The sequence below is a fragment of the Heterocephalus glaber genome, unplaced genomic scaffold (assembly GCF_053883595.1).
Source record: "Heterocephalus glaber isolate CG9 unplaced genomic scaffold, H.glaber_assembly_v1.0 deba00001004, whole genome shotgun sequence".
NCBI classification, from domain to species: domain Eukaryota; kingdom Metazoa; phylum Chordata; class Mammalia; order Rodentia; family Bathyergidae; genus Heterocephalus; species Heterocephalus glaber.
Window position 1 is genome coordinate 5,354,407 of NW_028258179.1, and position 23,506 is coordinate 5,377,912.

Below are 23,506 nucleotides of genomic sequence, written 5' to 3' on the forward strand. Positions count from 1 at the left end.
TTGGTGGCCTGGGGCAGGGAAGAACCCGCGTCCACCACCCAGATCTGCCCCAGACCTGAGCCCTCAAAGGAAAGGGCCTGGGGGCATTTTGGATGCTTCCAGTTCACACATTTGCTGTGAACTTGAACACTGTCTCTCATGCTTTATTTTATTATTCATGTTATTATATGTGGTGTTTTCTTTTGAGACAGGGTTCTGCTGTGTAGCCCAGGCTGGCCCTGAACTCGTGGCAATCCTCCTGCCTCAGTATCCTGAGTGCTGGAATCACAGATGTGCACCACCATGCCTGGTTTGAGACTGAGTGATTTCGAAAGAAAAGAAGTTAATTTGGTGTGTGGTCCTGGAAGCCTAAGAGCCCGGTGCCAGCATCTGCTTGTCTTCCGGTGCTGCCCCACCCTTGGTGGGCCCCGCAGGGTGAGCGAGGTGCCGGAGGAGGGAGAGAGCTTCAGCCCCTCGTTGGCCCGTGCTCCTCCCTCCCGTCCCCCACCTCCCGTCCCGCTGCGTTCGGTGTGGACAGAGCAGCAGGGCTCTGAGAGTGAAGCTCTGCTCCTGCCCGCAGCTCCGCCTCTTCCTGGGTGATCTCGCCACCGGGGCCCCCCCGCCTCTGGCCCACCCGTGCCCTGGGGCCTGGCGTCCTGCTTCCCAGCCCGATTTCCTCCCAGCACCTGCTCAGCCCTCGGCTCTGCCGGCCCCCTAGTGACAGAGGCCGAAGCTGCAGCTTCCACCTGGGTTGGCCACATGGCTCCAGAGACACCACACGTCCTTGATCAGCGTCCACAGGGTCCACAGAGGGCTGAGGGCCCCAGAGCCACGGACGCAGGGGTTTCTCAGTGAGGCATTTGGGGTTGTAAGACTCGAGGGAGTAAGAGATGAGAGAAGGCTGAGATCGCAAAGCCTGTCCCAGGTATGGAACCTCCTTCCGGTGATGTCCTTCAAGCAAAGGGCCCCAGAACCTGGAATTTCCCCAACAAAGCCCATATTGGAGGTTGCCCTTAAAAACCTTGGAGAAAGTTTCTTTTGATGATTTGGAAACCGTTGGTTTATATTCTTTTCAAATGAAAATTGCTTAGAAGTTGTTTGACAGGTAAATTCATAACGAAAAATATAAAGAAGAAAATGAGAAAGCTACAAAACTGCATTTGGGAAAGCCCAGTATGGTGGCATATGCCTGTAATCCCAGTACTTGGGAGGCTGAGGCAGGAGGATTGCCTTGAGTTCAAGGCCAGCCTGGGCTACTTAGTTTAAGTTTAAGGCCAACCTGAATTACGAAATGATACTTTGTCTCGAAAAAAAAAAAAAAAAAAAAAAGAAAGAAAGAAAAAGAAAAGAAAAGACTGGCTACTTAGATTTGGCCAATTTATTTATTTAGGAATTTATTCTGTACAGGCCTTAGTACCAGTTGCTTCAAAGATTAATTCAGGTCATGGTTGAGTCTGAAAGAAGAAGGTAGATTATTTAATAAATGTTGTGGGGATTACTAAGTAACCATTTGGAAGAAAATAAGTTTAATGATTACCTCACACTAGATCAGAATAAATTCAGAGATTAAATATTTAGATGTTTGGAAAAAAACCCAAACAAGCCATAAAAGTAGTAGACACAAACATAGGTGATTGTTTATGTAACCTTGGTGGCCAGAAAGGTTTTTTCTAAACATAACTGGGGAGAGAAAAGAAAAAAGATTGGACAGGGTTCATGTCAAATACCAATAGTCAGAAGTTCCTGAAAGCATAGTTAAGTGGCAAGCGACAGAGCTCAGGTATTTGAAACATAGCAGGTCCATGAAGACCTCTGCAGATGGTAAGAAAAGCATGTGGCCTGATGTGGGTGTGGGACACATAAGGAAAGAGAAGTGGGTGCGAGCTGGGCATGCTGAGCACACCTGTAATCCTAGCACTCAGGAGGCCGAGGCCAGCCTGGGCTACGTAGTGAGACCCTGTCTTGAAAAAAGAAAAAAGGAAGTGGGTTAAAAAACATCAAAAATAGTAAATTATTTTGTTTAAAAATATGTATAGGTCTATTTGATTTTTCTTTCATGGCTATAAATTAGGATATTGCCAACTTTTTTACTTTAGATAATGCTTCAAGTACTGTGTGAATTTTTGAGCGATGGATCCCAGCCCTGGGGTGGATGGTTGAACCAGCAAACTCCTTTCTCTTCTCTTCCCGTCCCTTCATCTTTCTGGTGCTGGGGATTGAACCCAGGGCCTTGTTGATGCTCGGCTCGCGTGTTACCACTGAGGCCTACTCCAGTCCCTAGCATTTTATTCTTGGTAAATATTTCCAGAGCACCCACCCAAAAGTCTGAATCAGTTTTCGCCCCATCAGCCACATGTGGAGGCCTGCCTTTCTCTCTCTCTCTTCCTCCTCCCTTCCTGGCTGCTGAGGCAGAGCCCCGGCCTCAGACCCGAGCCTCCCAGCGGTCGCTCTGGTCCCCATACAGAGCCTTGAGGGGTGGAGGGCGCTGCCGCGTGGCCTCTCGTCCAGCGGCCGTGGGACAGGACGACCCCGCTCCGTCCCCGCAGTTCCTGCTCATCTTCCACAAGGCGGCGGCCGGGCAGCTGCGGGACGACAGCGGGTTGACGGCGCTGGCGCAGCTCTCGGAGATCAGCGTGGCCTCGGAGGGCGTCCGAGGTGCCAAGGACTTCTTCGAAGCCAAGGTAGGCACCTCCTCCTCCCCGCACCGCGGTGGGGCGCCCTGGGTCCAGGCTCAGGCAGGTTTGCTGGACAGAGCTCCAGGTCGCTCCCCAGGATCTCTTTCTAACCTAGGCGAGATGGCACAGGAGGCTGAGGCAGGAGGGCCACAAATTTGAGCCCAGCGTGGGCAATTTAGCGACTTAATGAAGGCCTGCCTCAAAATAAAAAAAAATTTTTTTTTGGTACTGGGGATCGAACTCGGGTCCTTGCACTTGCACAGCAGGTGGCAAAACCACTGAGCTAGATCCCCGGCCCTTCAAAATAAAAAATATTAAAAGGGCTGGGGATGCATCTCAGTACAAAAGCCCTGGGTTCAATCTTCAGTACCCCCCCCTTTTTTAACCCTCCATCTGGTTGAGTGGCTTCAATAGCTACCCCTTCCCTTTGCTTTTTTTATTTTTTTACCTTTTCGGTTTTTTTTTTGGTGCCGGGGATCGAACTCGGGTCCTTGCTCTTGCACAGCAGGCAGCAAAACCACTGAGCTAAATCCCCGGCCTACCTTTTCGGTTTTTTGAGACAGAGTCTCACTGTGTAGCCCAGGGTGGCCTCAACTAATGGCGATCCTCCTCCCTCAGCCTCCAGAGTGTTGGGATTATAGGTGTGCATCATCACACCTGGATCTCCCTGCATTATAAACACCTGTGTTGTAAACCAGTGGATCTTGGGACCCCAGAAGAGGACAGGGCGGCTGGCCCGGAGTGGGTATCTGCACCATGGACAGTAGTTGGAGCTGGGAAGGGGTCTGCAGCGTGATCCCAAAGCCCTTCCGGGGACGTCCATTCATCCCCAGGTTTACACTGTGCCTTAAGCCAGGTGTGGTGCCCATCTGTAACCCAGCATCAGAAAGCTGAGGCAGGAGGATCTCCATGAGTTCTAGGCCATCCTGAGTTTTATAGTAAGACCCTGTCTCAAAAAGCAAACAACACCCCCCCCAAAAAGCCAAAATACAGTTGGAGTGCCTCGAGCATTAGGTGAGCACACGTGTGTAGGGTTGAACAACTGTGGCCTCGAGCTGCTGTGATGCCCTGGTACCCCAGCAGGAGCAGCCCGGGGCAGTGGCATCTTCTTCCAAGGCTGCCCAGAGACAATGTTGTCCTCAGTGGCAGGTCCAGCCCCTCACAGCCTCTGCTGTGCTGTTGGAGACAGAGTCCGGCCTCTGTGCCGCTCTGGAGTCCCAAAGCTCCCGTGGGGTAGTGTTGGGGACAGGTGGCCACTCTGCACCCTGAGCACTCATGTCCGGTGTCCAGCCCTGCCCATGGCCTGGCCCATCCTTCCTGCCACACCGATCCCTGACACCTCCGCAGCAGAGCCAGGTGCTGTCCCAGGGCACACACTGAACAGTGAGATGACAGACTCCACAGGGGAGGGTCTCGTGCTGTGGGCTGGGTTCTCCTCCACCAGTGGAGTCCTGTGTGCAGGTCCCGTGGGCTGCCCCTGTGAAAGTCCCTGTGAGGGACACCATGCTTCAGCTGGGGATGTGACGCATGCCAGAGGCCCTGGATGTCTTATCCAGGCACTGGGTCGGCTCCCTGCTCCAGCCCCATCTGCCCCTCCGAATGCCACAGGGCCTTTGCATGGCAGGGCTCAGCACCTGCTGTCCCCTCTGCCTGGAGCCCCAGCCAGGGCCTCTGCCCAGGAGACTGCTCCTTTCAAACCCAGCTCCAGGGCGGCTCCTCCAGCTGCTCCTCCTGACTGTGGGAGGGGGGCAGGCTTCGGCTCCTGTGCTTCTGACCTTGTCCAGGCAGTGCAGGGCTTGGCTGTTCAGGGTGCCCTTGGACACATGGGTGGGAGTGGAAGTGATTTCTGTAGAGCAGCTTGGGTTTCAGCCTCCGGAGCTGCTCAGGCAAATACACATCGATCCTGGACAGGGTTCTCTTAGGGTGTTGTTGGTAAGAGAGGAAAATTAAACATCTGAAGCTTCCATGGTCAGAGAATCAAGCAGGTGGTGCTTCCTCCGCACATTTGCACATTCTGCAGCCACCAAAGAGTGAGATGTCGCTCTGGGAGGCTGAGGCAGGAGGCTCACAATTTCAAGCCCAGCTTGGGCAACTTAGTGACTTAGTGAGTCTCTATCTCAAAACAAAAAATAAAAAGGATGGGGCTAGAGCTTAGTGTGAAGGCCCTTGGTTCACTCCCTACTACAAAAAAAGCAAAAACCAAGGTATGGCTGTGTGTGTGTGTGTGTACAGATGTCCAAAATAAATCAAGCAACAACAACAACAAATCAACAAAAAGCCAAGCCTGGTGATGTGCACCTATAATCCTGGCACTCAGGAGGCTGAAGCAGGAAGATCACAAATTCAAGGACAGGGGTTGAGGATATAGCTCAGCAGCACCATGCCTGCCTGGCAAGCAAAAGGTCCTGAGTTTGATCCCCCATACCAGGAAAAAAACCCAACTCAACCATAAGAAAACAAATTCAAGGCCAACCCGGATAGGCCCTATCTCAAAAAACAAAAACAGGGGCCGGACATTTAGCTCTGTGGCACCGCACCTGCCTCACAAACGAAAGGTCCTGAGTTCCATCCCTGGTACTAAACAAAACAAAACAAACAAACCCCAAAACAAAATTAAGAAAAACAAAACATGTGATGTCCAACTTTGTTAAGCATTAAATACGGGCTGGGGATTTAGCTCAGTGGTTGCTCCACCTGCTGCACAAGTGCAAGGACCTGAGTTTGATCCCTGGTACCAAAAAAACCCCCCAAAACCAAAAAACAAAAAGCATTAAATACAACCTAGATAATCACGTGAAAAAGTATTAGTAATAGTTACATGAGGGGACTTATTTTATATGTCTGTAATGTTTTATGAGTGTGCATTATTTTTACAAGCAGAAGAAAAGATGAAAAGCATGACAATACATTTTCCCGACCTGCTCACCCAGACTCGAAGGCCAGGCAGACATACTCTGTAATTATGGCACCTCGGCTAATGGCCCTCACAGACGTCCGCACGAGTGACGATCCAGGGCCTCCCGCCATGGGTCTGGGAGAGGCCCCAGCGTCAGGAGCTGGGTGACGGATGCTCCAAGATGAATGGGCCTCAGCTTGTAATCATGCAGGGGAAGGTGTCCGGGCGTGGGAACCAAGAGTCAGGCCCCGAGGCGGGGCGGTGTCTCCCAGCAGTGAGCAGCTGCACGCGGGAGCCGAGGTGAAAGGGGTGTGGGGCCAGCAGCCCCTCCTTGGCACGCAGCAGTTGACTGTGAGGCCGAGTGGGCCCTGGGCGTGCTGGACACACACGGGGCTGATTTCCCACCTCAGTGAGGGACGGTCCCGGGACAGCCTGCTGGTCTCTAGAGCCACTTGTTCCCCAGGATTCCGCAGGACGCGCAGCTGAGCGGTGGTCCCAGGAGCCCTCGGCATGGGCACAGGTGGCGCTGCGAGGGCAGGCTGGCCCAGGAGAGGAGTGGCAGTCCAGCGAGGGCAGGGACGGTGTGGACAGGATGAGGTGAGGAGGAAGCAGTGCCCGGGGACAGAAGGCAGGAGGCTGGCAAAGCTTCGACAGAGGAGCTGAGATTTGAAACAGGAGCCTGGAGTGGGAGGGGTTTGAGAGGAAAAGTGGGAAACTGGTTCTGGTGTTGTCCCAGGTGACTTCAGGTGTGGCAAAGGCGTGACTCCACTTGACCGACATCGAGCTGCTTGCACATTGCTTCTGATCTCGGCCTGGTGGACAGAACTCAGCCACACCTGGCATCTCGGGAGGATTCAGAACTGTCCTTTTCCTGGGAATCCCTGGGCCAGGCTGGAATGATGCTGCCTGGGGAGGGTGCTAGACGTCGAGGGGTGTGGAAGGATTCTTCCGCACACACCTGTTCCTGACGCAGCCATGGCAAGCCCTGGGATGTTGGTGCCCGAATTGGGCCCTCCTGAGGCGGGGGTGGGCTCAGACATCCAATGACAGATCAAAGAAGCCATCTTCACAGTGTACAGCTTGAAACCCAAGAATTCAAGGAGATTGACCAGTGGTCAGGTTTTCGTTGTTGTTGTTTTGGTTTTGTTTTGAGACAGGGTCTCACTGTGTAACCCAGGCTGCCCTTGAACTTGTGATCTTCCTGCCTCGGCCTCCTGAGTGCTGGAATCACAGGGGTGCGCCACCACGCCTGGCTACCAGTAGTGGAGAGTACTGAGTACTGGTGATTGGCTGTGGGAAAGGCTGGCACTGAGGCCTTCTGAGAAGAAGGAGTAATCAGAGGCCCAAAGAAACCCTAGAGAAGACGCTGTTTTGAGGTACAAGAACAAAAATGAAAAAAAATTTTTTGAGACAGGGTCTTGCTATGTAGTTCCTGCTGGACTTGAACTCATTATGTGTAGCACAGTTTGGCTTCAAACTCATGGTGATCCTCCTGCCTCAGCCTCCCATGTGCTGAGATGACAGGCATGTACTATTATGCCCGGCCAAGCACAAGAACAATTTTTTTGGTTTTGTTTATTTTTTCGTTTTGATACTGGGGACCAAAGGCAGGGTCTTTGCACTGAGTTACATCTCCAGTGCCACCTTTCACCTTGTTCTTATTTTCTATTTTGAGATAGGGTCTCACTAAAGCTGACTTGAACTTACAGTCCTCCTCCTTCAGCCTCCTAGAGTGAAAAGATAAAACCAAATGTGGAGGCACATGCCTGCAATTCCAGCACTCAGGAGGCTGAGGCAGGAGTTTCACCTTGAGTTCGAAGTTCGCCTGGGCTACATAGTGAGTTCAAGGCCAGCCTGGATTACAAAGTATGACCCTGTACCAAAAACAAAACAAAACCCAAAAAACAAGCAGAGTCCTGTGATTGTAGGCATCCTCACCATGCCTGGCAAGAACAATTTTCCCTCCATTTTTTTGGTGGTGGTAGCTAAATTTCCCAAGTTGGGCTCAAATTTAACATCTTCCTGCCTCAGACTCCTCAAGTGCTGGGATTACAGGAGTGTACCAACAGGCCTCTCCCCAGCAAATGGAGTTTTAAGGAGAGATTAGTACTGGGGATGGAGCTCAGTAGTAGGAGCTCTAACCTAGCAGGCTGAAGGCCCAAGGTTCAATGCCCAGCTGAGGGGGGGGGGCAGGGGCTCAGGGAAGGGTCTGGTTCACCTTGGTGAAGCTGTCAGCCTGTTTTTGGGTCACAGAGAAATGGTCAGGGAGAAGAAAACGTGAAGATAAAGCAAGAGGAGGGGCTGCTTGATAAAACAAGGACCTGAGGGTTGTGGAATCACAGAGGAAATAGCTTTGCCAGTGGGGAGGAAGAAGATCCCAAGGGCAGGCCTCGAACTCACTTCGATCCTCCTGCTTCAGCCTCCTGAGTGCTGGGATCACAGGTGTGCACCTCTAGGCCCAGTGAAAATCGTAGTTCTATTTTTCATGTTGACTCTATTTGATTACCAGCTCACCATCGCTGAGAACTGAGCAACTGGCTTTTGAGCAGGTTCACGCCAGGCCAGTGCAGCCCAACTCTGGGCTGTGAGGTGTTTGGGGAAGGTCCGGGGTCTCCCTGCACAGGGAGAGGGTCCTGAGAGGAAGGATTGTACTGCTCTGTTTGTTTCCAAGTAAGGGGGGAAGAGGTGGGCCGGGTCTAGGGAGCACTGTGGGAAAAGTGAGCAGGGGAGAGAGTTGGGCCCCACCAAAGACGCAGCCCAAACGGGAAAAGTCCTGATGTCCCAGTGGATCCAGTTGCTAACACTGTGAGACTTCCTGCAAAGAAAGGAAAGTGTTCCCAGCCTGGAAGCTTGCATACAGAATCTTCAATTGAGCCAGGCATGGTGATGCACGCCTGTGATCCCAGCATGCTGGGAGGCCAAGGCAGGGGGACAGCAAGCCCAGCCTGAGCAACTCAGCAGACCCTGTCTCCAAATAACAAATAAAAAAAGGGCTGGGGACATAGCTCAGTGTGAAGGCCCTGGGTTCAAGCCCTAGCACTGAGGGAAAAAAATCATCTGCATGAGGGTGGGCCTTAGTGGGCAGGGAATGGGGACAGCACATCATGCAGAACACAGGTCCTGGGGAGCAGAAAGTGTTGTTGTCCCTTGTATCCAGGAAGATTTGATCCCAGGACCAAAGTCCTCAAATACTCGTGTCCCTTAGAGAAAGGGTGTGTATCTGCATATAACCTGTGATATTAAAATCATCTCTAGGTTACTTAAAATACAGCTAAGGCCTGGGGAAACTTACAGATTTATTCTTCCCTATTCAAACCCAGCACCTCATGCATGCTAAGCATGCACTTTACCACCAACTACAGCCCCAGCCTGATTTTCAGTGTTAACAAAAATAATGCCAGCATATTAAAACAGATCATGTCCTGTTTATTCTCTGGAGCCATTGCTTCTGAAAACAAAACCAGATAAAAATGCCATACCAGAAATACCTTTTATATTAAGGAATATAGCTGTAAGGAACATAAAACATCAAGAAATGGAGTGCAGTTATAACATTTAAGGAGATTTGTGCTAAGACTGCAAGAATTATTTAAAATATATTCTTATCGCCGGGGATTTAGCTCAGTGGTTTCACCACCTGCTGAGAAAGTGCAAAGACTCGAGATTGAACCTGGGTACAAAAAAAAAAAAAATATATATATATATATATATATATATATATTCTTATTGGGCTGGGGATTTAGTTCAGTAGTGCCGCCACTTGCCTCAAAAGCCCAAGATCCTGAGTTTGATCCCCTGTACAAAAAAAAAATATATATATATATATATATATTCTTATTATAGGGATTGTCAAAAAGAAACAAGTGGCTAGGTGTGGTGGACACCTATAATCACACCACCCTGGAAGGCTGAGACAGGAGGATCCCAAGTTTGAACCCAGCCTGGGCAATTTAGCAACTTAGGGAGACCCTGTCTCAAAATTTAAAAATTTAAAAATGGCTGGGGTTGTAGCTCAGTGGTAGAGTGCTTACCTAAGATGAGCTGAGGCTCTGAGTTCAATCCCTAGACTGAAAAAAAAGAAGGAGAAGAAGAGGAAGAAGAAGGAAAAGAACAATATTTTTCTTTGGGGAGGTGCTGGGGTTTGAACTCAGGGCCTCACAGATGCTAAGCACATGCTCTGCCACTCAACTGTACCCTATACAATGTTTCTTCCTTTTTTTTTTTTACAATGTTTCTTAAAAGAACATTTACTTTCCTCATAAATATCAAGGCATTCTATCAGGTAGTAGTAATATGAATCGATGTAGTATGGATGCAGGAATAAATCAGTCACTGAAATAGAGTAGAAAATATAAGAACAGATTTTTTCCGTATGGGGATTTAGAATATGAAAAAACTTAGGTCAATAATGGAGTATGAATAAGAGATATTGAGACAATCCACTATCCACTTAGGAAGAGGAAATTAAAATTCCTACTTTATTGAGGTGTGGTGGTGCACACGTGTAAACTCAGCACTTGGAAGGCTGAGGCAGGAAGAGTGCCATGAGTTCAAGGCCAGCTTGGACTACGTAATGAGTTTAAGACTAGCCTGGACTACACAGCAAGACCCTGTCTCAAATAAATAAATAAATAAATAAATAAATATCCCTACTTTGTACCCCTCACTAAAATAAGTGAGCTTATTGGGGGGAGCTTTTGAAGGGGCTCTTAATGAGCTAAATGAGAAAATAAAACCATAAAAGTATTAGAAGAAAATACAGGAAAATGGATGTAGAGCCTTGAGGGCATAGAAAATCTTAAATGTGACATAAAATGCAAAACTCAGAAATGAAATGGTTGATAAATTTGATTACATCAAAACTGCAAATATTTCTGAGGCCCAAGATGCCTTAAGTTAGAAAACAAGCAAAAGACAGCAGTGAGTAAAAAATATGTAGCAAGAGACTAAATTTTATAAAGGACTGGAGAGAGAGAGAGAGAAAAAGAGAGAGGCAGTGAAGTTGAATAGAAAAATAAGGAAAGGACACAAAGAGCAGTTCACCAAAGAGGAAGTAAAAGAAGGTGCCAATGTTTTTTTCCTTCTCAGATTGGCAGAAAGGAAGAACGTTAAGGATGAGTTTTAGCGAAGCTGTGGGGAAATGAGGACTTGATCCTGGGAGCGTAAATTGGAACAGCTACTTTGGGGAGTAATTTAGTAGCCTGTATTAAAATAATGTATCCACCTGGTGCATCATTCACCACTGTTACCAAATGACTATGGGGGAAAAAATCAGCTGTAGAATAGAGAAGTTTTACATGGATTTGTCTGATATGTATCATTGAAGACAAAATAATTTTTTTGGTACCGGGGATTGAACTCAGAACCTTGTGCTTGCAAGGCAAACGGTAGAACCACTGAGCTAAATCCCTGGCTAACCTGAAGACAAATTCTTAATTAAAAAAAAAAAAGCCAACTGGGCATGGTGGCTATAATCCCAGCACCCTAGGAGGCTGAGGCAGGAGGATCACAAGGTTAACCTAGTCAACTTAGCCACTTACTGAGAACTTGTCTTAACAAAAAAATGTTTTAAAATATTTATTTATTTTTATTTTTTAGTACTAGGGATCAAACTCGGGTCCTTGCGCTTGCGGGGCAGGGGATGGAACCACTGAGCTAAATCCTCGGCCCTGCTTATTTATTTTTGAGCCAGAGTTTCACTAATTGGCTAAGTTGCCCATGCTACACTCCAGGGTGATTTTCCTGCCTCAGCTGCCCGAGTGCTGGGATTTCAGGCATGCACCACTATGCCTGGCCTCAAAAAATTTTTTAAAGGGCTGGGGGGAAAAAGGGGGGGCGCTGAGGATGTGGCTCAGTACAAAGGCCCTGGGTTCAATCGACCATTGCTAAAAAAATAAAGAAAAAGAATTTAGAGCACCCCCTACAGATGGAAGTGCGTCTAAGCAGCAACAAAGAAAGCGCTGGTGTCTGCACTAACAGGAGACCGAGCCAGGCGCGTCTTCCCGGCCTCCCAGCCCCGCCAGGGCCGCGAGTGGCCTGCTCGCCGCTGGGTGTCACCCCCTCCTCTCCCCCTTGCCGTCTCTCTCCGCAGGCCCAGGCCCTGTCATCCGCCAGCAAGTTCGAGGCCGAGCTAAAGGCCGAGCAGGAGGCGCGGAGGCGGGAGGAGGAGGAGAGGAGCCTGCGCCGGGCGGCCTTCGGGGAGCTCAAGGCCGCCTTCAGCGCCTAGCGCCCTGCCTCAGCCCCAGCTGCGCCTCAGCCTCCGGCCCATCCCAGTCCCCGCACCCCACCTTCCCTCACGGTGGCCAGGGCTGTTGTACCCTCACTCCCCTCTCACTGGCCCACGTCAGCGACTCGTCTTTTTGTCCCGACGTTCTCTCCTGTGGCCCCCAGGGGACACACTGCCCTGCCCGCTTTCTCCTCTGTCCTTTCCCATTCACTCTTAGATTCTCTTGGCTGCTTTTGCAGTGGGGTGCTGGGATTCCAGGGGGAGGACAACGACCCTCCCTTCTCCCGCGGGGAGCGCACCCAAGTCCCCTGTCTTGCTCCTGGACCTTAGCGCCCACAAGCCCATCCTGTCCACTCCTCACCATCCGGGTCTTTTTCCTCTCCTGACTTCGTGCTACTCAACTACAAGAATGAAAGGCAGGGGCCGGGGATTTAGCTCAGTGGTTTTGCCGCCTGCTGCGCAAGCGCAAGGACCTGAGTTCGATCCCCGGTACCAAAACAACAACAACAACAACAAAAAACAATGAAAGTCATCAGCCATAACACCGAGGAGAAGGTCCCGAGAAGGTCCCGCTACCTCTGACTGTGGAGGTCAGGATTCTCCCACTGCACACATCAGGGCCTGTCAGAGTCCTGAAGTCACAACCTCCAAATCCTCCAGTCAGTGTCAGCTCCTAGGTGTTGAGGTAGGGATGTTCCCAGCACAGGAGACACTTTTATATCCTATGAATTTGGGGGATTGCTCAGAGATACCACCGGTTTATTGTATTTTTAAATTTCCCAATGTCATATTTATTGCTTCTCTTTGGTAACTACTGACTTTGCAATAAAGAAGCCATCTGCCTTTTTGCCTTACAGCTGTCTCTTTTTATTTATTTTTCTTTTTCCCCTGGTACCAGGAATCAAACTCAGGACCTTGTGCTTGTCAGGCAGGCGTTGTGCCACTGAGCTACATCCCCAACCCCAGCTGTCTTTTTTCAAATAAACCGTGCAAGTGGATGTGGCATCAGGCCAGTGTGCCCAGAGTCTTCTTCGAGTTAGGGGCGAGGCGAACACGATTTGTAGGGGGCCGAGGCTTGTGTGGACCCTGAGTTTCTCAGGCACAGTGTAGAGGCTTTGCTCTATGACGCCCGGAGGCCTGAGGTGGTCAGCCGCTGTCCTCTTGGCCCAGGCAGGACGCTTTCTGCTCCCAGGCAAATCTGTAGTTGAATTTCCTTTCTTCCACACAGCTTGAAACTGAGGCGAGGCAGCGCCTCCTCTGGGTGTGGCTCGGCAGGACGAGGACCAGTGCTCCCGGTGAAGGCCACCAGGCTCTGCACCAAGGAGACTCGGGGCTCCCAGGCGCTGTCTTTGGCATCTTTAGGGCAGACAGCTAAGGTAGGCAAGGAGTCAGTGCGGAAGATGAGAACACATTACCACTGTGGCTGGAGGCGCATCCAATGAAGATTCAAGTCACAATGGCCAGACTGACAAACTTTCCTAAAAGGGATAAGTGGAAATTTGAGATCATTGGTACTGTCTTCTGAGATCTCCCATATAAACAGACCATTATCTCATTAGAGGTGGGGCCTCCTCTCCTACCCACGAAGACTAAAGACAAGACTAAACTATAGTTTATGGACCAAGCTAATGCTGTCATCCACATGCCCTTGCTACTATTGGATCACTGTTAGCCAAGCGGCTATACTAGTGATCTTATTGGTTGATTATAGTTTTGACTCATGTTGTACCCACCTTGTGATTTTGCTCTATAAAACTTTGTCAGAGAAGTGGGCTCCTTGGCAACCCAGTCAGGACTCCTCCTGTCTCTCAAGAGCTATTCTTTTCCCTCATCCCTATTCCCCATAAATTTTCCTACTCTTTTTTTTTTTTTTTTGAGTCAGGGTCTCACTATGTAGGCCAGGCTGTCCTCAAACTCACTGCAATCTTCCTGCCTCAGCCTCCTGAGTGCTGATTATAGGCGTGTGCCACCACACCAGGGCAATTTTCCTACTTTTAACCTCCACTGTTCATTAGAATTCTTTTGGGGGGGAGCGGGGGGCATGAACTCAGTGTGTCTGACATCTAGCAGGTTGGGAGTTACATTTTTTCTGTTCCATATCGTCCTCACCAGAGGAGAGAAAAGGACTAGAGGTTCATGAAGTACTATGCAGCAATTCTGGCTCTTCAGATTTACACACAGGGCATGGAGCCAGATGGCGAACACCTGTGATCCCAGTACTCAGGAGGCAGAGGCAAGACATCACCTTGAGTTCAAAGCCAGCTTGGGCTACACAGTGAATTCAAGGCCAGGGTGGACTACACAGGAGGACCCTGCCTCAAAAAACTGAAACTAAATAAATAAAATAGAGGCCGGGTGTGGTGGTGCATGCGTGCAATCCCAACACTCAGGAAGCTGAGGCAGGAGGATCGCCATGAGTTTGAGGCCAGCCTGGGCTCCATAGTGAGTTCAAAGACAGCCTGAACTACAAAGCGAGACCCTGTCTCAAATAAACAAACAAACAAACAAACAAACAAACCTGGAAGTTGAGGATGCAGCTCAGTGGCAGAGCATTCCCTCAAGTGCACAAGGCCTTGGCTCAACCTCCAGCGTGCAGCTACTTGAAACATTTCTCTCTGCACAAACAAGCCGGGCAAGAGCTAAAACTCTTGACTGCAAACGATAGCAAATCAGAAGGATTTAGGACACAAACAGGACCAGGTAACCAGCAAGACCTCAGGACGGAAGGTCTTTGGTGGCTCTTGGTCACATCTTGATCATGACGTCCTGCAGGAGTTGCTGCCTGCCTGATGCTCACCTCCTATCCCCAAGACCACACAGCTCAGCCCTTCATGGGTCCTTTCCTGCGTCTCTGCAGTGCTTCTCTACCCAGATTCACCCTGATTGTCCACCTTGAAGCTATAATAATCTTTTGTTCATTTTGTTTTGTTTTTGAGGCAGGGTCTCTATGGAGCCCACGCTGGCCTTGAACTCACAGCAGTCCTCCTGCCTCAGCCTCCTGAGTGCTGGGACTATCAGCTTGTGACACCACACCTGGTAAAGCTGGAACAATGTTTAGAAGATACAAATCTGTTTCTAATGCCTCCCCTTCCATTTCTGATTTCCATGGTTAGAATCTGGCCTGGTTCACCTTGTGTGTTTCTTGCCCTTCCTTCCTTCCTTCCTCTGTCCCTTGGAACTGTGCAGCCCAGGTCTATGCAAGCCAAAATGGTTCCTGGAAAGTGTCACACAGTCCTCAACTGTACAGGTGTCCCCTGCTCCCCTCCCTCTCCTTGGGGGTGGCTTGGTTCAGAGAGCACCTTCCTCAAGCCCTCACTGCTTCCGGGCTAGGAGGGTGCTCTCCTCACACATCACACAGGATCCTGCTCTGCTCTGCCTCCTGGTTTGGACTCCACCCTACCTGCCACTGTAAGCCTGGCATGCTGCCTGGCATGGAACAGGCAGCCCTGGCACATGGGGTTCACAAGGATGCGCCAGCCTTCTGGAGCACACAGGTAGCCAAGGCAGGATCCCATCCGGTGTCTCTGTGACAAAACCCCTGCAGCTGGTGACTCCGTAGAGCAGAGAGGTCCATGCAGCTCACAGTTCTAGAGGACTCAGCGCTGGTGTCACCTGCCCTGGTGAGGACCTCACAGCATCGGGCACCACAACGGCAGGACTGCCCCCAACGAGGGCCAGCCTTCCTCTCATCACAATGCTCCACGGAGAAACGAACACAGGGGTCCCATCAGGAAAACGTTTCTTCCTTCTCTATGCAGTGCCCTTAAACTCCACCTTTTTGTTTGTTTGAGACAGGATCTCACTGTGTAGTTCAGGCTGGCCTTGAACTCACTAGCTGAGGATGGCCTTGAACTTGTGATCCTCCTGGCTCAGCCTCCTGAGTGCTGAGATTACAGATATGCGCATACGCTACCATTCCCAGCTTGTTTTTGTTATTTTAAAACAGGGTTTCACTATGTAGTCCAGGCTGAATTTGAACTGGCTATGTGGACTAGCCTGGCCTAGAACTTTCCATTCTCCTGCCTCAGCCTCCCAAGTGCTGGGATTACAGGCATGTGACACCATGCCCAGCTATCTCGCACAATTTCTGACAGTGTGGAGTTCAGAAGCCACTTCCTGTGTGGGTCTGGCTCTGGGCCTCTCTCAGTTAAAATGCCAGTGGGGGCAGCAGCGGTCTGAGTGCTTGGCCTGGCCTGGCGAACCTACTTCCCAGTTGACGAACTCATGTAATTTGCAAGTTGAGGCTGCTTCGGTGTCCCCTCAACACAGCTGCTGCTTTCGCCCAGTGCATGAGTGGCACAAGAGAGAGAAGGACGTGCAAGCCATGATGGCCTTCCAGATGGAGTTCTGATCACACGCAGGCACACCTCTAGAGGTGAGAGTCGCCGGGCACCATGTTGGATGTGACCGCCGGGGAGTCCGTCATGGTTTGTCACTGCAAGCCACAGAAACCCACGCCAGGTTGGTTTAGGTGGGAAAGGAATTGACTGAGTAGGACATGGAAGAGTAGGGGGCTGGGGCCAAGCTAAGGAAACAGGCAGGAGCCAGGCGGCTGGGACAGCAGTCAAGAACATGTGCTGGGCACCAGCCAGGGACGGTGCCACTGCCCTGACGGCCCAGAGCTCTGTTGTCCAATTTGCCGTCATTCACTCCAGATGCTGTGTCCCAGCTGGACCCCATCACATGCCGTGGGTAGGGGGCAGCATCTGGATTTTTGTCTTCTATAAAGGGAGGCAGGCTCTGGTCTTGATCTCGATTCTCTTTTGCTTTTTTTTTTTTTGGTACCGGGGATCAAACTCAGATCCTTGTGCTTGCACAGCAGGTGGCAAAACTATTGAGCTAAATCCCCGGGGCCTATCTTTTGTTTGTTTTTTGAGACAGGGTCTTGCTATGTAGCCCAGGCTGGCCTTGAATTTGCGGCAATCTTCCTGCCTCAGCCTCCTGAGTGTTAGGATTACAGGCATGTGCCACCAGCTGCTGGGGAGAATTTAAATATTTTCCTTTACAGTATATGTTTTTTAAATTGTATTTATGTTTTTTGGGTACTGGAGATTGAACTCTGGTCCTTGCGCTTTCGAAGCAGGCAGCGAAACCACTGAGCTAAACCCCCCGGTCCTACAGTATGTTTTTGAACTTTCAACTTTTTGTTTTGTTTGGTTTGGATTGGTTTTTTGAGACAGGGTCTTGCTTTGTAGGCCTTTCAGGCTGACTTTGAACTCACTATGTAGCCCTGGAATTCACAGCGATCCTCTTGCCTCAGCCTCCTGAATGCTGGGATTATAGACAACCACCACAACCAGCTTGAATGCTCAACATTTTAAAGCCATAAAGACATATTGTTATACTGCCATGACAACTACTACCAATTCTACCTTTTGTTGGTTTGTGTGTTCTTTGTTTTGTTTTTGTTTGTTTTGTTTTTTGGTATGGAGGTGTGGGGGGGATAGAACTACAGACCTTTCACTTGTGAGGCAGGGAGCGGAACCACTGAGCTAAATCCCTGGCCCTATTTTTTTTTTTTGGTACCGGGGATCGAACTCAGGTCCTTGCACTTGTGAGGCAGGCGCTGGAACCACTGAGCTAAATCCCCGGCCCCCTATTTTTTGTTTTTTGAGGTAGGGCCTCCCTTTGCAGTTCAGGCTGGCCTTGAACTCACTGTGAGGCTGGCCTTGATCCTGCGTTGATCCTCCAGAGGGCTGGGATTTACCTCCATGCCCAGATTTACCATCACTAATCTTCATAATAGTTAAAAAAAGAGAGAAAGGAATCTGCAACCACAAAGAAAGTGAGAACACTGAAGGATGGATGGGATCCTCTGGGAAGGCACAAACACAAAACCCTCAATACACAAAGGACACAGGGGAAGGCGGGCAACATTCTGGGATGCAGCATGGGCCACTACGTCAAAAGAGACCTTTATTCAATGTTAAGGATGTTTTGTTTTATTTTGTTGTAACCAAGTTTGCTGTGTGGTCCAGGCTGGTTTTGAACTTGAGATCCTTTTGCCTCAGCTTCCCTAGTGCTCTGATTACATATGTCCAAGTTTTAAAAGAAAATAATTTACACCCAGAGGTTGGGAATAGAAAAGAGTTAAAAATACACAAGTACTATAACACCTTTCACAATAGCATCTAAAAAAAGAGAAATACCTAGGATTCGATCTAATGAAGTAAAAGACCTCTACAATGAAAACTACAGTACCCCAAAAATGGAGATCAAAGAGGATATCAGAAAATGGAAAGACGTCCCTTGTTCTTGGGTAGGAAGAACAAATATAGTGAAAATGGCCATACTTCCAAAATTGTTATTCAGAGTCAATGCAATTCCAATAAAAAATTCCAATAGCATATCTCAGAATTAGAAAAAACGAGCCTAAAATTCATTTGGAACCAGAAGAGACCTAGAATAGCAAAGGCAATTCTGGGCAACAAGGGCAAGGCAGGGGGCATCCCAATCCCTGACTTGAAATTATACTACAAAGCTACTGTGATAAAAACAGCATGGTACTGGGGGAAAAAAAAGACCTGAAGATCAATGGAACAGATTAGAGGATGCAGAAACAACTCCAGATACACTTAGCCACCTTATTTTTGACAAAGGAGCCAAACACCTTTACTGGAAGACAGATAACCTCTTTAATAAACGGTGCTGGGGAAACTGGCTTTCCACATGCCAAAGATTTAAATTAGACCCATATCTTTCACTATGCACTAACCTAAAATCAAAATGGATCAAAGCTCTATTAAAACAGAAACAGTAAATCTTCTGGAAGATTGACTAGATAGGACTCTCGAAGACATTGGTATAGGCAAAGACTTTACGAACAAAACCCTGATTGCACAGGAAATATCACAAAGAATCAACAACTGGGACTTCATCTTACTAAAAAGCTTTTGCACAGCAAGGGAAACTACCAACAGAATGAAGAGACAACTCACAATGTGGGAAAAATTTTTTACCAGCTATTTATCAGACAGAGAACTACTACCTAAGAAGTGAATCTTTTTTTTTTTTTCCCCCTGGTACCGGGGATCAAACTCAGGACCTTGTGCTTGCCAGGCAGGTTGGTGCCACTGAGCTACATCCCCAGCCCTAGGACTACTATCTAGAATATATAAAGAACTCAAAAAATTCAGACTTCCCAAATTCAAAGACCCAGTCCAAAAATGAGTATTAGAAATGATAACTATTTCTCAGATGAAGAAACAGAAATAGCAAATAAACATATGAAAAAATATTTAATATCATTGGACATTCAAGAAATGCAAATGAAAACAACTCTGAGATTCCATCTCACCCCAGAAAGAATGGCTGCTATCATGAAATCAACCAATAACAAATGCTGGCGGGGCTGTGGGGAGAAAGGAACCCTGCTCCATTGTTGGTGGGAGCGTAGGCTGGTGCAACCACTGTGGAAATCAGTGTGGAGATTCCTCAAAAAATTAAAACTAGAGGTTTCATATGACCCAGCTATTCCCCTTTTTGGTATCTTCCTGAAAGAATTAAAAGCATCCTACCATAGCAATGCACACACGTTCATAGAGGCACAGTTTGTAATAGCTAAATCTTGGAAACAGCTGAAATGCCCATCAACAGATGAATGAATAAAGAAGATGTGGGTTTTTTTGTTTTTCGGTTTGTTTTGTTTTTGGTACCAGGGATCGAACTTGGGTCCTTGTGCTTGCGAGGCAGACGGTGGAACCACTAAGCTAAATCCCTGGCGGTGGTTTTTTTTTTTTTTTAATACAATGGAGTACTTCTCTGCCATAAAGAAGGATGAGCTTTAGATATTCCTAGCCAAATGGATGCACCTTGAGGGCATACTCTTAAGTGAAATGTCAGACACACGTTTAAACACTGCATTGTTTCTCTGGTGTGAGAAACCAGAAGTAGAAATAAGGACTAGGGCCAGGGATTTAGTTCAGCCTGCCTCACAAGCGCAAGATCCTGAGTTTGATCCCCGGTACCAAAAAACAAAACAAAAAAAGAGAAATAAGGACTAAATGGTACAGTAGATGTTGGGAAATGGGAAGAAAATGTTCAAATAAGAAGGGGAACGAGGGATGGGGGAGGACGAAAGAAAGGAAGGGATGAGAAAAAAAGTGAAAATAGAAGGAAAAAGTGGAAACAAAGCTTCTGTACACAGGGAGAGGAGGGGGTTGGGGGGGAGTGAGAAAAAAGAGGCGGATTATCATGGATAGGTGCCAGTTTCCTGTGATGAGTACTATTACCATGCATGCCTAAAATGTGCCCATAAATGTTTTACTGTGAAAAAAACCCACAAGTACTTTTACAATGAAACCAGTTTTTCAAACATGAGAGTGGATTTATTTCCACAGTTACCATCTGTGTGCCCTCTCTTGATGTTTGTGGCACTCTCTTGTTTGCGATTTTTTTCTTCTTTTTTTTTTTTTCCTTATCTGAGATCATGGGCCACATTCTGCCCCGTTTTTTCCCTTTGGTCTCCAGTCTTGAGCCCGACCTTCCTCGGTGCTAGTCTTCTTTCCATGACTGTAATGAGATATCCGTGGCTGAACGTGTTAGATAGAAAACAGGTTATGAAACTTGCAGTTTTGGAGCCTGAAAGTTCAAAGAGAACAGAAGGGCCCCATGGCTGTGTCACATCTTAGTGATGGCACTGGGGTGAGAGTGCCTGTGAGAGGGAGTGTGTGTAGGGGCTTTTAAAGCAACTCACTCTAGCCAGGCGAAGTGGCACAGGCCAGTAATCCTAGCACTTGGGAAGCTGAGGCAGGAGGGTCACAATGAGTTTAAGGCCAGCCTGGACTACATAGTGTGTCCAAGGCCAGCCTGGGCTACAGTGTCCAAGGCCAGCTTGGATTGCACAGGGAGAGCTTGTACTTTTGAGACAGTGTTTCACTAAGTTGCTACATCGGTCAGGCTAGGCTCAAACTTGTCATTCTCTTGCTTCAACCTCGCAGAGTGCAGGGATTCCAGGGGTGCACCACCATGCCCAGCTAAGCGCCACCTCCTAAAGAGACCACCACCTCTTAACATCACCACACTGGGCACCAAACTTTCAACAGATGAACCCTTGGGAGTGGAGCTGAGTGCCCTCCACACTCGCTCTGCCATCCTCCTTGCTCCCCACTTCCACACTTCTCCATCCTCTGTTCTCCTTGCCTGCTGGCTGTCACTGGACACCAAGCACATGGCCATGTCACCAGCCACATCCTCCTGGCTGCTTCTGCAGATCTGGCACTGCAGCCGGGCTCTTCCTCCTGCTCTGAGACTGGTTCCTGCTTCTAGCCCAGTTCTGTCTGAAAGTGCTTTCTGTTTTGTAGTACTGGGGACTGAACCCAGGGGCTTGCACATGTGCTTTGCCACTGACCCACATCCCTAGCCCCTTTTATCTTATGTTGAGACAGGGTCTTGCTATGTGGGCATAGCAAGGGTGGGCTTGAATTTACAATCCTGTCTCAGCCTCCTGAGTAGCTGGGATAACAAGAATTATAGACATGCATCCATGTGTCTAGCTGGAACTCACCTTTGTCCACAAGCAACACCTTTGCCTCCCAAGAGCCTGTCTGAGCTCCTTTCGTCCCTTGTCTGCTGTTGGTGCATAGGGATGATTCCCTAGGATTTCAGACATCTCTATGGATGATTCTCAGGTCTTTCGCTTGTACCTGGGCTTCTTTTCTTTGTCACTGGGACAAATCCCCAACACCCACAACTGAAAGGAGGAGAGGTTTATTTTGACTCATGATTTCAGGGGATTCAGTCCATAGTCAGCTTGTCCAAGCCAGAAAAGGCCTGGGGATGAGTATGGTGGAGAGGAGCTGCTCTGGTCACAGCAGACAGGAAACAGAGAGCAAGGGAGGGGTCAAGAGGGAGATAAACTCTTCTGGGCCACGCCCTCAGTGAACTGACCCCACCTCTTAACAGGAAGTCAGCTGTGAGCCCCCATAATTCAGTAACCTTCCCAATGCTCTGCACATGAGTGGATGAAACTCTTGATGACGTCCTCCATCTAAACCATCACACGCCCCCTCTGATCTCTTCCAGCGCCACAGTCTTCTCCTCCTTTGGGATGATTGCTTTTCATTTGCCTGGCTGCCATAACAAAGTGCTACAAACTGGTGTCTTAAAAGAAAAATTTATTATTTCAGTTCTGGAGTTTCGCAGTCCTCGTGCAATGAGTGGCCAGGGGTAGTTCTTCCTGAGAATGTGAGGGAGAATGTGTTCTCTGCCGTCCCGGACTTCTCACTGCTGTTAGTAATCTCGGCTGTAGAATGTCAGCCCCATCTTCATCCTCCCGTGACATTCTCCTGTGTGTGTTTATGTCCACATGTTCCAACTTTCATAAGCACACCAGCCATATTGGCTCAGAGATCCCCGAGTTGACCTCATTTTTCTTGATTACCTCTTGGAAGACCTATCTCTAAATTAGGTCACATTCTAAGTACTTGGGGCTAGGGTACCAACCTGTCTTTTTGCTTTTTTTTCTGGTACCTGGGATCGAACACAGGACCTTGGGCTTGCAAGGCAAGCGTGGCACCACTGAGCTAAATCTCCAGCCCTCCAACCTGTCTTTTTGTGAGGCACAATTCAGTTCATAACATTGATGTTTCTTCCAGTCACCATTGGTTTAAACAAATTGCTCTAAAATTTAGTGGCTTATTTTATTTATGCTCATGCATGAGGAATTTAGACAAGGCACAGGGAGGATGCTTGTCCCAGCTTCAGGACACCTTGGGACATGATGGGGCTGATGTCATCGGGTGGAATTTTCCCTCAGGTGTCTGGTTGTTGACACTAGGACTCTAATTGTGGCTGATGACGTGGCAGCTACATATGGGGCTCTCTTTGTGATGGGGCTTCAGGCAGCCTCAGGACACCTGGACTTAGAAGAGGCGCTTTGTTTCAAAAGAGACTGTTTCATGGTGCCAGGTGGAAGCTGTGTCACTTCTCATCTCACCTTGGGAGCCAGTAGTTTACTTCTGCCCACTTCTATTGGTTATAAGGGCCCAAGGGGAAGGGAATTCAACTCTCCAAAGAGCAGGGAAGGTTCTGGAAGAGCATGTTGAGTGGAAGAGATTGTCATCTTTAGAAAAATCTGTGACAAGTGTTGAGCCTGAAATACTTACAAACTAACCTCATTTCAAATTAAACTTGTTGTTCCCACTTCCATTCCCAAATAATCTATTCTTCTCAATGTCTCCGTGTCTATCAATGATACAACAAAGCTGAAACTTTGTTATTATCCCTAGTGAGAGCACACATTCATCTACTGTTATTATTATTATATTTTTTACTTTTAAGTTCATTGTATTTTAATATGCTCATTATTCATTTACATTTATGAAAAATGCTTCCAATTTTCTTTGCTCTTCATTCTTTCTAATATCTCAGGCTTCCAAGTGAAATAACTTTAGGGTACAGTTTCTTGACAATTTGTAATCTACTCGTGGTAAACTTGCTTATTTTTTTCTGTTTCTAAAAATGTCTTTATTTTGACCTCATTCTTTTTTATTAAGTTCTTTTATTGGTACATTTTAGGTATACAATATGTTTACATTTATCATTGGGTGTTTGTACTCATACATGATGAATCTTGATTCTTATTTTTTCCCCATTACCTGTGCGCCCTTCACCTTGCTCCACCCTTCCCTATTTACATAGACATCCATCCACTGTTATTTAAAAACAACTATTTGGTGAAACATAGGAGAGTGTGACTAAAAGGAGAAAAGGAATCATCCTGGAGAATTT

At 48.2% G+C, this 23,506-nt stretch overlaps 1 protein-coding gene across 2 annotated transcripts in view; it reads left to right on the forward strand.

The window, feature by feature from the left end:
• The window catches only part of Efhd1 (EF-hand domain family member D1), a 31,328-nt gene extending 18,698 nt beyond the window's left edge, over nt 1-12,630 (forward strand). Inside the window, exons 3-4 of one of the 2 annotated variants that reach the window (XM_004868132.3) lie at nt 2,526-2,660; nt 11,642-12,630. In XM_004868132.3, coding sequence (XP_004868189.1) covers nt 2,526-2,660; nt 11,642-11,776 — 270 coding nt within the window. In that variant the 3' untranslated portion in view covers nt 11,777-12,630. Of the gene's footprint in view, nt 1-191; nt 1,365-2,525; nt 2,661-11,641 lie in introns of those variants that run through there. The other variant, XM_087209410.1, reaches the window with a different exon arrangement.
• The last annotated feature ends 10,876 nt before the right edge of the window (nt 12,631-23,506 follow it).